General features: G+C 44.9%; 1 protein-coding gene across 4 annotated transcripts in view; it reads right to left on the bottom strand.

Annotated features, from left to right (window-relative positions):
- Nucleotides 1–14,409, bottom strand: part of prkcz (protein kinase C, zeta) — a 97,615-nt gene that overhangs the window by 47,040 nt on the left and 36,166 nt on the right. For 2 of the 4 annotated variants that reach the window (XM_005918389.3, XM_042219239.1), the window contains one exon: nt 2,751–2,836. In XM_005918389.3, coding sequence (XP_005918451.1) covers nt 2,751–2,836 — 86 coding nt within the window. Of the gene's footprint in view, nt 1–2,750; nt 2,837–7,634; nt 9,114–9,133; nt 12,201–14,409 lie in introns of those variants that run through there. The other 2 variants (XM_005918392.2, XM_005918391.3) reach the window with 2 other exon arrangements.

Here is a 14,409-nt window from a genome sequence, read left to right as displayed (position 1 = left end):
AGATTTGTGCCAGGAATCTGATGAAACCACCTGTACACTATCCCACCCACCTGATTGTGCCTCTCAGTCTGCATCCTACCAGCTTTTATCTTACATCCTGGAATTCTGTCCTGGATGGTCTCTGGAAGACCTCTGCACCATATCCCCACTATCACCACCATGGAAACCAGTGAGCTTTTATACACCACTGCCACAGTAATGCCAGAAGCACTTGAGTATAAGATAAAGCTAGAAATGCAGGCAGATGACGCCCCCTGTGGAGAAAAGACCGCTGTCAGGCTGTTAGCAGCTGAGTGTTCAGCTGTGGTGAACACTGGGCTATCTTGGAGAAAGTTCAGCAGGATTATGACAGGAAACGACCGTGGATGGAATATTTCCTCCCACGTCACTCTGCCATGGTGGTAGATGTGAGGGGTTTAGGGGAGTGTTCCACATCTGCTTTTCATTCTATGCAGCCAGGCAGGAGACCTGTCTCTGCTCATCCTCTCCTAAACCAGTGGTAGTTGTGCAGTGTCAAATTCATTTACAGTTCTTAGAGTTTGTTTTGTTTTGAGTTTGTTTGTTCTGTCTCTGTGGTGAGTCTGGGTCCCAGGGTTTAGATCCCGTCGTACTGTTTCTCCTTCCCTGTGTCAGCACGCTGTGTTCCTCATCTGTTGTTCCTAGTCTGTTACCTACGGGGTTTCCTCAGTGTATTCCTGGAATTCCCAGTGTTTCCCTTGGATGTTGAACTTTGTTTTGGATATAAAGGTTCTGCCAAGTTTGCCTCACAAATTTACACTTGGGCCCATTTTTTGGTAAATGGTAAAGGGACCGGGTCTTACACAGCGCTTTTCTACTCTGAGCACTCAAAGCACTTTATACAACTTGTTCATTCACCCAATCACATCCATTCACACAAGCACTTGTCTGGGTTTTCAGTGCTACCTAACTAACATTCATACACGTTCACACTCCGATACTCAGACACACTCGGTATAGTATCTTGCCCAAGGATATTTGGCATGCAGACTGGAGCAGACTGGGATCGAACCCGCTCTACTACCTGAGCTACAGCCACCCCGTGCTTTCATGAGGTGCTTTCATGAGGTGCTTTCACACCTTCATGAAAGCACCGCCAAATTAATTCAATAAATATCCTGTCTAAATATAAAATCTAAATCGTGGATATTCACTTTTGAAAAAGATGGGTTGTTCTTGTTCTATATTATACCTAACTATCAGAGCTGCTCAGTGAGTGGGTCATCAGAGGTGTGCAGGCGTCTGCACATAGGCAGTAAGGGCTGGGTGCATCTCCCCTCCTCCTCAGCAGTTCCTATTAGGGTAAAGATGCATTAGTCCCGGAGACTCTGGGCAACTGGTCCTGTTAAAGCTTCTGTACACTGTGTAGCAAGTCCTCCACCTTTATGTCATTCTTAGGACCTCAGTGCAAATATTAAAGGTCCTGAATGGGAACATAATCAACATAATCAAGGCAAGGATTACACTTTCTCCTACATATTTGGTATTTTAAGATGAAAACTGGTCTTATTTGTATAGGCAGCAGTGAAACTGTACACGACAGCAGCATGAAGCGAACAGCAGCTCTCTCACTGTGACGATAGTTGTTGTATGTCACTATAGTGTATACCTGCATACAGTTTATTTCTTCATTGAATAAGGCAGAGTGCATCAGTAATATTAACCCCGAGAGCCATAGTGCTGAGCCAGCACGCTGCCTGCACTCAGCTTATCCACTTTCTGGTCCGCACATTAAGACCATCTCACTCCAAGCTGGATTACAAACCAGGAAAACAAGCACACAGCTCTGTCTGTGAAACTGTGTGCACCGATTGGAGGGCGTTTACATTTCCATGATCATGGGCATATTGTCCTGACACAGGAACACCAAATATCATCCTCTAGACCACAGTGCTGGCCTCATTCATCATCATGTTCGCTGAGGCAACATCAAATGGAAAACTATCCCACACAGAGACACCCACTTGTTTCCAGGTCTGAGCTGAGATGAGGGAACCAGCCACAACGAGGACACCGTGAATTATGCACCAGTGTTCAAACAGCTTAGCTGTGAGGTGACTGGGTTACCTGTCATCATTTAAATGCAGGATGTTTATGACACAAACATACCAGTGTAACACACTAAATCATGATATTTATAAATAATTACCACAAAGTAACAGTTTCCCCAACTAAACCTTTTATTTTCACAGCAATAGACAGTCCAGGTCAGAGCCTGTATTCACCCTCCTGACACGTCGCTCAGCAGCAGCTTGCACTAACACCACTAACTTCAGTAGTTAGCGGTCCTTACTGTGTCTGCTTCAGCTAGGTGCTGTCATTCAGGTGTGTACGTCACACCCTGTAACGCTCAGGGTTAAACACACCTGAACACAGCCTGACCCGTCTGGACGCTCTTTGGACACATGAGGCCAAAAATACAGCAGCACAAACACCAGTGTCAGTATTTGGTGACTAAAACAATATAATATACTTTTTTCAGACAAGGCAAAGCTGCTAACGGATGCTCTACCAGCTGCAACTACACACACACACATCTGTCGCCTCTTACTTGCTTCATATGTTGCAAGTCCAGACTGGCACAGGGCAGATGTTCATACGCACGGCTACAGCAACGGTTAACATTATATATCTCCAGTGGCTCGAATGACCCTGAGCGAATCAGAGTGCAGGCGTTACCCAGCGTTCTCCTCAGCTGCCAGTGAGCATTAGTAAGACCTGAGGACACTCACCCTGTTAAAGCGTTTGGCCTGGAAGAGATGTCCGTTCACTCGGTAGAGCTTCCTCCATCTTCTGGCCCCCCGTCGGTAGATCGATTCTAGGAGAGAGAGGAAACGGTTGTAGAGCTGTAGCATGATGAGGGACTAATTGAGAGAGGGATGGAGGGGGAGCTAAGATAAAAGAAAAAAGTGATACAATCAGGTAAAAAGTGAGGTAAAGGTCCAGGTTTCATGTACAACATCAGAGTTTGAGCGAGGGGGGAAGATCAGCGTCGGGTTTCTCTACAGCAGTAAAAGCTCACACTGCTCTGCCTACTCCACTCCCTCCCTCACCACTCTTCAATCTCCTCCCTTCATGTTTCTCCCTCAGCACCTCCATCACTGCTTGTTTTACCCGATGAATAAACTCATCAGTACCTTATAATTCCTTTTATTCAGACGACACTGTGACGGTGAAGCTATTTATAACAGGACCGTGCAGTCAGCTAAAAATAAACTGCTGCTTCATTTAGATGTGTGAGAGCTGCTGCTGTTGGAAACAATATTTAACATTATTACAAAGGCTTTCCTGGGCTCATCAATAGTGTGACCGTCTGAAACAATCCTATCAGACACACTGTCATTAATATTATCAGGCTCATTGAATGGAATGAAGAAGCACTATAAAGACTTCTGTTTGTGTTTATTCTCTGCAGGATTATTTCATCACATTGCTGTCATGTGTGCTTCCATCCTCACACAATGCTGCTTTGTCAGATGTTGCCTCACCTGCTGCACACAAAGGTGTTGATGGCTTAATACAGAGAAACTCTTCTGGTATCCAAACTGGAGAACAACAACAACAACAAGTCCTCACATTTGTAATCAAACCGACCTGCTAACATTTCCAACATAATGCATGAAGCTGAGTCGTGTGGGCAGTTTTCTTATAACATCAACAATACTAAATCCTCTAAACTATGAAAGGATAAAAAAGAAACGTTACAACCAGTTATAAAAACCCTGTTTATCAGTGCTGTCTCCTACAACCCGAATCCTCTCTGATACACTCACTCAAACCAACACTGTTGATACTGTATGAAAGAGGACTCCAACCCCCAGACATGAAACCGTATTATTGGCCACCACAGACTGCTACTATACCAGGCACCGCAGTGAGAGGGGTTATATGCATATAGCAGCTATGGGTGAGAAGCACCGAGTAGCTCACTGCAATAACAGTAATAATAGAAGACAGCTACAGCACAGTGGGAACAACAGTATGGAGCCAGCCCTGGGAGAACAGAGCAGAAGTGAACTGGTTAATGCACAGTCACCAATGACAGATGGACCTGCTGAGCTGAAGATGAAGATTGTGGTGAGACTCAGGTAAGACCCCAACAAAGAGCACAAAGTCCTCGTGCAGATACTTGCATATGCTGCCTCACAGATCACTCCTAGTACCAGGTGTCCATGAGTGTGGCTCTAGAAGCTGCCAAACACAGGCTCACAGCTCCGGCCAAGAGAATAAATCACCTGTTCTCCAAAGACCCATCCAGGCTGCACCATCATCCAACAAGGGAATAATAGCAGAGTCACCCAGAGCCAAAACTGTAAAAAAGTCACCATCCAGTCCTCACACTGACTTCCAAACTGGTGACATCATCGGGATTTAAGCCTTTAGTCAGAAGACGACACCGTTTCCGCGGACTGCTACACCATTCAACACGCTGTAGTCATTTTTACTATGGCTGAGTTCACCATGAGTGTCATTAAATCATCAAAATGTATGCTGACAGTTAGCATTACACCAGTGAATATTACCTGTGACCAGTTCATTAAAACAAAAGCAGAAATAAGCATGATGACATCTTACACACACAACGCTGATCTGTCCCTGTCAGGTCAGATACCTTCTCACTGAAAAGAACAATACTACTTTTCATTTCATTAAACTCAATCTTCATAAGACTTCATAGAGATGTTATTAAAGAGCATAGTGCTGAGCAGCAGCATGTTACACAGCCTCAGGCACAGCCTGTGTGTGTTGCCTCCTGCAGTTTACTCCAACAACCCAACACAACCACCTCACCACAGCCATGTGGCATCACCATCTCCCCTCTCACTAATTATTCATTAGCTGCTCTCCCAGTGTACCCCCCCCCCCCCAATCCCCATCTGTACTAGCTTTCCAGTCTAGTTAGTTTCTCCAGTGATGGGCGTGGCCTAATAACGTCCTCCACTCACACATCTTTTGCCTCTGTTGCCATGGTAACCCATGCTCATGTTGTCATGAGGATGTCAAAACCTGTCAGTATAGGTGCACACAGACGATAAATATTCTGAAAGCAGACCTCACCGTGGTGCTGAATCTGATTTCTACTCTGCGTCGTGTACACGTCTGTGCATTCTCATGTTCAGCATCACTGTGTGTAATATATAAAACAGTATTTGTGTGTTCATCAGGCTCAGGTCCTCTACCACAGGCCAGGCAGTGTGAGGGATCTGTGCAGCTGCTCCAGTTGTTCCTTCAGTCCCCGTTACTCCTCAGATTTTCGGTGTAGATGTTAGCAAGGTGGATCAGTGAGTCCTCCACAGGAGGCCACTCCACTCCTGAATCGATATCCTTATCCACTCTTAGTGCTGAGCTGACGTAGGGGCTGACACCTCTGCAGAGCAGCAGCTGGGACAGTGCATCACCTCCATATACTGCATGCTTGTGCTGTTGCCTTGGAGCTGGCCTCCACAGTGCGTGCATGCTGTGCACATAGATAAAATGGGCACGCTGTGGTCACCATGGATGGTCGAGGTCAGCCACACAGAATTCTAATGTTTACTTTGAATTTCTGCAGGTCGTCCATGTTTACAGGCTTAAAGCTATGTGACTGGCTGATTAATGAGCAGCTGGTGTAGCTAACTTGCTTGCACGTCACTTTAAAGCGTACAGTGTGGTGCGAGCCTCGTCCAAGCCAAAAATGAAGCGCTCGTTTCTATTTGCACATGAGAACCATAGAAACAAGGACTGAAATGCACCAAAGCACGACCAGCTTACTGGGCATTAAAGGCAAAACTGAAGTCACAGAGACCTCGTGTCACTAAAGTAGCCCTGCTGTAGAGTGACTCTGCTATGTTTAATGCACAAACAACAAGAAGCTGTGGCCGCTTTGGGTCTGTGTGAAGCCAGGCTGTGGAGATCTGAAGCACAAACAGGCCTCGCTCTTTACAGTTTTGTCTGTGAACTCCCTTAAATCTTCTTAAGCCCTCCAAAGAAAAAGAGAACCACTGCAGTGTGTTTCCATAGTTACCCACTATTTTCTTCTTACTGGTGGGTGAGGGAGATGGGGATGAGACACCACATGCTAATGTGGGGAGACGTGTGAGGAAACCTATGTGTGATTTAACACACAGCACATGCCCACACAATGCTAAATACAGTATGATTAAATCATTAAGTGCAAAGTGGTAAATTGCAGCAATTAGCTCAGTGTGTTGATAAAACCATGAGACAGAAGGAGCTTCAAACACACGAGTTTCCTCCTTTGTGCCATACAGACTTGTCTGGGGGAACCTTCATAATCAGAGCATTAATAATAAATCAGTAGAAAGACTGATGGTTACAGGCTGCTGCAAACACTGCTCTGGTGTCGGTGCACCACAGCTGCACTGTGGGGGAATGTTTTATCCACTCAGATCCTGTGTGGGCCTGTGTCACTGACACGTGTCCCCTCTGACATGGCCAGGATCATTAGGACACACTCTCAGTTTCAGTGTTTTCATTCTCAGTGCACTGTATTTGATTACTGTGTTAACAGAGTGGCTCTACCACTCAAACTAATACATCACAATCGATCAATATTCAATGGCTGTGAATATGTAAACGGCTTCTTTAAAGGCACTGGCCCCAAAAGAGATGCTTCAAAGAATACACCTGCGTGTAAGCATGTGAAGGCCACCTGTGGAACCAGGTCCTGGTGTGGATTCAGGAGACAGATTAGACTGAAAGCTGTGTGATAAAGCTTATAGTTGGGCTGGATCAGGTGATCCTGAACAACCCCCTACTTATGGTGCAATATGCTTGGGCTGCTGAGGGGCTTCCCATGATACACTGAGCATTTCCTCTTTGCTCCTCTGTGTTTATAAATCGGTTAAAGTGTGGCCGTCTCTCCTACAGTTTGTCCCGTCTCTACCCCGACCCTCTGTCCTGAGCCTGCTTCTGCCGCAGGTTTCTTCCTCTTACACGGTAGTTTTTCCTTCCCACTGTCAACAACTGCTTGCTAATGATTTGCTTTCTAATACTGCAGGGTCTTTACCTTACAATATAAAGTGGCTTGAGGCAAGAACTGAGTTGAATTTAAAATGACAGCCTGACTCGACTCCTAGCCTCGGACACAGCAGGAGCACATCTCAGTCAGCCAGTGAAAAGATCATGTGCTTGGTAAAGTAAGAGTATTGTTGAAGGAACTAGTAGATGCATAGTGCTGGAGAACGAGGGTAATGTTAACCTGAGAGTTAGCATGATGCCCCTGTCAGCATCGTGATATTGTGCAGTTTTAACTCAAACATTGGTGTTAACCACAAGATATGGTACATAGACCAATGGGATTCCCCGGTCTCATCCATGTTCTTTTAGGTGTTAAAATTCAGATGAGCAGCTGTGAAACACAAACAGTCGACTGTGGTTAGAGCTCCATGCCTCCCATTAAAGAACCATCACAGGACCTCTCACAGCCCAAATGTGCTGTAAACTCTGCTACACTTCACTTGCACTGACTGGCAAAGCTTCAAAGAGCTGACCTAGTACAGCATACCCCTGAGGAGAACAAGTGTTGCATTGTCCCACATTTCTGCCAAGGTGATAGTAAGAATGGCCCAAAGTGAATGAGCAAAGCAGAGCAGGCGAATCAAACGATACCATACCTCCAGATGCAAAGGCCAAAGCACACAGTCCCGCCATCTTGTCCACTGGAGGGATGAAGACGAGCAGACAGCCTATCGGAGATATACTGTGACTTACGCAGCGAGCTGTGGAGCAGGAGAGCAGGGTGGTACTACCAAATCTCTCCAGAACAGGACATTTACAAGGGTTTGACTCACTTCCAGACATTGTTCCTCTCACTAACAGGAAAGTAGCAGCATATACGTTACCAACAACACCCACCCCTCCCCTCAGACTCACGCAGAAAAAAGGAAACAGCGAGCTTTAAGAGTCAAACTGATTGTTTTCACTGACTCTTAAAGGAATTAGCAGCAGCGTTCATCAGCGACACAGCGAGCACGTTCTCAGGAAATGCAGACCGATTGGGCCAAGTTACTCTCTGCTGCCAGTTTTTAAGGCTGTTACATAAAGCGAGGCTATTATTGGCTCCCAAAGAAGCTGAAGCAGATCAATAAAACAGCCCCGAGGTGTTTTTGACACCGTTAGACCGTCTGTGATAACACAACAGACTTACTGTGCTGGAAGAGAAGGAGACAAAACTACACAACAAAGTCCCATAAAATCTTCATTATTATTATCATTATTATTATGGGATTATTATGCACAACTTTATACTAACTTTCTACGGAATCAAATGAACTGTGACAATATGAACTGTTTATGTATTATTTATGTATGAGCAGTTTTTATTCAGGAGCCACCTTTGAATCTTATCCTGAGATAGTCACAGATGCAGGGCGTGTCCTCAGGTTTGTTTGCTGCACCCTCTGCTGTTAAAGCAAACACTCGCCAACATGCTGCCTTAGAAATCTGTGAAAAGTTCTTGTTTCATAAAAGAATATGTGAGCATGGTGTGATTGGGAACTTCAGCCTATGAAACTAATTTAAGCATGTATGAACTTATAAATGCTCATCGTAGTCAACAACACAGATCGTTTCCAGCGGTACCTTCAAAGTGTCTGTTTTAAAGTCGGATGCTCAGTCTGTCGTGCTCAGTGATGCATCTCAGCTGTAACATCTGAATAAATGACTTTCAGCAGGAACACAGCGTGTAGAGCGTGTACGGGAACTTAACTAAAGCCATCAAGTCAAAAAGCTGAAATACAGACACAGCCTTACTCCTGGTCCCAACTGAGGATAGGGAAACACTGTGGGTTTGACACTGGTTGTACTGGGAACGAGGCTGTCAGAAAGACTCCCATACTCGCAGCAAAACAACACAGGGGAGGCGTTCAATTAAAAATACTTCCTGTTATTCTCTCTAACTGATATAATGAGATGGATCTCGTTCTTGTGTCTTTGCGCTGAAACCAAATGAAGTGTTCAACAATTCCACTAATTCCAGGATTAAAACGCAGAAACATCCAAACAAGCCATTTCCTTTAATGACATCATCATCGCTGGCACCTTCGCTCAGCCCTCGTGCGACCTTTCTCTGCACACGCCTCAGATGACCCGACGTGCTCCACGCTCACCTTACCTTTGACTCGAATGTAGAACAGCAGCAGGAGCAGCATCCCTCCAGCTGAATGTTCCGGCTCCTTCATACTGGGAATCTCATGGTGCTCTCCTGCTGCTGCTTCCCTCACGTTGCCTTTCTCCTCCTACTCCTGCTCTCAGCGAACAGCCCCGCGTTCTCCTCCTCTGTTCCCTCCACAGTCCCCTGTGGCTGCTCCTCTTCAGCCTCCTGTCACCTCAAATGAAGCTCCGTGCCATACAAACACCATTTTTCCTATTCCTTCTTGCCGTTGAGCATCAAATGTTTCTCACTGAGAAAGGATCACATCACATGACAGGCTTTTCACCGTCTGCACCCACGCTGCAGTTACAGCTGGCTGCCCACAAGATGGCAGAGCAAGCTCTGACTCCAGCAGCACCACCCTGCTCTGCAGGCAACACGTTTTACCCTAAATATAAAGCTCACCTCTATTTTTAGTGACTGTGCCTATTGCAGCACATCCTGCATGACACTTCCAGCCCTGATTCTGGACACGGCCTGAAGAGCGTATGTGACAATGTTATTTTACTCCATCATAAAAAAGGACTGTGAGATCAAAACTGTGCTGGACAAAGATAATTATTCAGTTATTGAAAGCACAACGATCATTATATGAAGGTCAGCCAACAGTAATGTTTGTTTCTTTGGACATACGTTGGGTCAGTTCAGCTCTAATGCTTCGTGTTGTTGGTTTGCATCACTGTGTGGACCCCAAACAACTTTTAACTATTATTCTACTGAGACACAGAAGCAGCAGCGCTGCTCACAGAGACCATGAGACCCTTTTCTGTTTAATGCCACACGTTCAAATTCAAGGCTTCTGGTGAAGGTTGAGGCAACAAAATGAGTTACAATAAATAATCTACTTGGTGGCCACATGAAAAATAAATATATGAACAACTTCTCAGAGACGAGAGTAAAAACCTTACCAATAGCTAACACTATCCTGCTGCTATATGTGTGTGAATGCCCTGAGCGCTGAGGCCAGCCTATCAGCTCAGCCCTGTTAGTTTTCTGCTCTGGGCCAGTGCAAAAACATTTTTATCAAACACAATGAGACAAAAACAAAGACGCTGTCGTCAGATTCCTCAGCTGGGCTTGAGACATGAGAACGATCACTTCCACCTGTAGCATGAAGACAACATACGTGTGTATGCTGATCCAACAGGAAAATAGTGTTCAGAAAGCAACTGTGATGTATCAGGATGTGAGCAATAAAGAGAAAACATCTGTGATTTGGCTTCAACACCGTTTATCAGGTAACAGCCTCTCTGTGACTGAACTAAGTCGTCTCTGTTTGAGTCTCTGTGTTTCACATGTGAGCACGATCAAGTCCACCATAAGAACACGCTTGCCTGCCCGTGTTGCAACACCAGGGGAGGCTGAGCAAACATTTTTTGCATTCCTTCACAGTGACGGAGAAAGGTTATACACAGTGTTAGAAAAGCAGCACTGCAGAAGCGGTCAGTGCAATGCTTCCACTCTGAACGAAGACGAGCTGCACAAGAGGCGCTCTGCTGGGATGGGACAGGCTAACATCACCCAGCTTTTGTTCACATGACTTAATACAATCACTGTCACACAGCTTTATTTATTTCACACTGATGAGAAACAGGGTTGTAAAGTAACTTTTAATTTTGGACACCCTGTCAAAGCTAATGAAGCTAATGACGTTCTTGATTTGAAGGCTGGACTAAAGTTATGGTAAAATCAAAAAGTACACCCTCTTTAAATCCTCGGGTTTTACATATAATGAAAGAAAATCATCTAGCAGATAGCTATAAGCTCAAATGGACTACTGCTATAATATCATAACGCCATGCTGCACTAAGTCAAAATGCAGAAGAAGAAAGCACAGCTGTGTTCCACAGCTTTAGGAGCAGCGAGCTGCTGCTAATCAAATGACTTAACTAATCATCAACGAGCATTACAGCCACCATACGATACAATATTACAGTTTGTGGCTTCTTTGTAAGGGTTGCCAGGGGAACGCCTCTGTTCAGTACAGAGAACATGCAGCACAGGTTAGTGTTGCAAAGTGGCAACCCCACAAACAGCACCAACACATCAAACCAGCTATCAAGCACGGCGCTGATGATTTGGGCTTGAATGCAACCACAGGATCTGATCATGAACTCGTCTGTACAACAAAGCATTGTAGAGTCAGATGTGAGGCAATGCAACAGGACACTGATCCAAGCACACCAAGAGTAGTAGTAGAAGAGGGGGTAGTAGAGGGGGGCTAAAACTGATGAAGTCATTAAAAACCATAGGACACTGAATGACTGTTTTACTGTTTGAATGACTGGTGATTTTGAATTTTACAAAGACTCAGTCTGTTTGGACACATATTCATACAAACCTCCATTTGTCTTATACGTAGTCTATACAGTGGTTGAGCTTATTAGATTGCTTATTATTAGGCTGCTGAAACCTCGTAATGTTAAGTGCTGGAACACACGCTGCACATACACAACAATGTACCAGACTACACAAATCTTTGGTCAAATGCTCCTTTGTGTGTGCTTCTTCTGGACCAGATCAGGTGCTGGATGCTGAGTTCAGAACTTCTACAACAACAGAGCAAAGCAAAGTGACCTGATCAGGCATGTGGTGCAATGAACAGAGAAATTAAACATAAATGTGAGTAAAACAGTGATGCAGTGAAGAAAGAGACACTGCAGGGTAGATAATGGGGAAACCCAGAGTGAAGCTTTGGAAACCAGCTTGCTTAGCAGAGCAGCTTAGCCTAGCTCTCTTTGGCCAACGCTAGCTTCAGCAACACTATTGTTGTACAGCTTGTTTGTGCCAGCTGAAGGGGTTGCCCAGTGGGCGCACAGAGACCAGCCTTTTGTGGATTAGCCCTTTGAACAGATGTGCTCCAGGCTAACACTATTTACTGCAGAAGTTCAATAGTGGGACATGCCAACCACTTTAAATGCAGGAGATTCATCAAATCAGATGTTTTCTTCAATTAGATATTTGCAGAATTAAAAATTAGACACATTTTTATTAAATTACATGGTAAATGGCCTGTATTTGTATAGCGCTTCTACTAGTCCCTAAGGACCTCAAAGCGCTTTACACAACCAGTCATCCACCCATTCACACACTGGTGATGTCAGCTACATTGTAGCCACAGCCACCCTGGGGCGCACTGACAGAGGCGAGGATGCCAACACTGGCGCCACCGGGCCCTCTGACCACCACCAGTAGCGGGTGAAGTGTCTTGCCCAAGGACACAACGACCGAGACTGTCCAAGCTGGGGCTCGAACCGGCAACCTTCCGATTACTAAGGCGAACTCCCAACTCTTGAGCCACGATCGCCCCAGCAATTACAGCAAAGTTTTGTTTGGAAGTCAGGGTTATGAGAACAAAATATTGACTTTCAGTTACTCACAATTATGATCAGTTGTGACACCATCAGTATCAACAGTGTTTGTGGTGCTCCAGCTGCAAACCACCTCACCATCACCTGAAGCAGCTGAGCTTCACAACACTTTGTCTCAAGGTGGCAGTAAAGCTGCCTGGCTAGCACACACAGTAATGTTAGCTGCTCAGCTATTAGCAATTACCCAATAGCTATTAGCTAGCTCGGAAAGACACAAGCTAGTGTTCTCCCAGTGCTGGTCCCAAGCCCAGATAACTGGGAGGGTTGCACCAGGAAGCACATCCAGCGTCAAAGCTTTGTCAGATGGAAAAAGCAGATCCATCTGATCCATCAGACAGGGATGCAGCCAAAGTTATCATTACCCAATATTAGCTATCTGTTAAGCTGTCATTAAGGTAGCATTGAGTGACCATCTGTTAACAGTAATGTGGGTCATCAGTCCTGCCAGTTTGTAACAGTGTATTAGATGGGGTAACAGGATGACAGTTATTTGTGTTTAAATCTGTTGTGTTTCTGACTAAAGCTGAAAAACCAACAACTGAACAAATAGTCAGCTGTATGCGATGAGCAGGAGCACAGTACCACCTCACACCTAACAACATGTTTCTGAATCTACACAACACAATTATAAAGTAACTGTCAAACAATATTTATAATACAATGTGAAAGAGTAGGAGCAATGGGGTGTGTATTTCATCACATGTCTGTCTGAACGCTCTGTGAATGTAAGGCTATAATTCCTTCACTGTCATCTGTCACTACATACAGACGCACAGCATTAACACTGTGTACCACTCTGCATACTGTGGTTCCTCTCAAATAGAAAACCTCACATCAGAAGTACTGGAATAACTCTCAAACTCACACCTGCGAGCTGGAGAGGAAACAGTGTGTCACTAACTCACAACAACTTCCTTCACAGCACAGCTTTAGTCTGATTACTCTGACTGTGACAACTGGCCTCTGTCAGCGGTATCATACACCACCATCTTTAACAGGTGTGTTTCATCATGTTTGACAATCAATGTTGTAACACTGGATTATTTATTCATTTTTACAGTGAGCAGAATAATAAATGAAGCTTGTTTTTAAATATCAGGCACAGTCAGCAGTAGGCATCATTATTACTGTCAGTCAGATCTACAGGTAGAACTGTTCAGGTGTATCAGGTGTCCTCAAATCCTGTCACACTCAGGTGTGTTCAGTTTGTCAGGCTCCAGTAATTAAAGGCAGTGTGTAATGTGTGTATGGGTGTTGATCTCCAGTTCAAGAGTTCTTTAAAACAATGCAAACTCACTACAGACCTCAGCTGGCAATGCTGTGATTGTGCATCTACAGTCACACTACACACGTTTCACCTGTAGAACAAAACTGCTGCTTACTAGCGGACACAGACAATAACCAGGCCTTGTGGAATAATCCTCCTGCAGAGCTGTGGTCAGTGTCTAACATGGTTGTGTCTATACTGGTTTAAGCATCTCTTCATTGAAACCTTGGCTTCCAGTGTAGGAACGTTCTTGTCTTTAGACTTGGAAAGAGAACCGAGAACAGTTAGTAGAACACAGAGCAAAACACGTGACCAGCAGCGCTGCAGTAAATCAGTAACAAGGTTGGTGTTAGCTGACAGCGATAACCAGTTTATGTAAGACAAACACTTCCTGTTCCTTATTCAGACTGCGTTTCCTTAAAGATTTGGACTTTGCCCACATTGGTAATGATGTACAACAGCTGCACAGGTGCAAACCTAACAGGTAACAGGTTCCCATCACTCTGATTCATGCTCCTTGTTTTTAGCACATAAACTCCTCCCTTTCAGTTTTTTCATGAGCCTCCTAACTCATCAGCTCTACCTGGAGAAACTCATCA

The sequence above is a fragment of the Haplochromis burtoni genome, unplaced genomic scaffold (genome assembly GCF_018398535.1).
Source record: "Haplochromis burtoni strain Fernald_Lab_line unplaced genomic scaffold, NCSU_Asbu1 Contig_30, whole genome shotgun sequence".
Lineage (NCBI taxonomy): Eukaryota > Metazoa > Chordata > Actinopteri > Cichliformes > Cichlidae > Haplochromis > Haplochromis burtoni.
The sequence above is the reverse complement of the archived record's forward strand: the minus strand, read 5'-3'. Positions and strand labels throughout refer to the sequence as shown.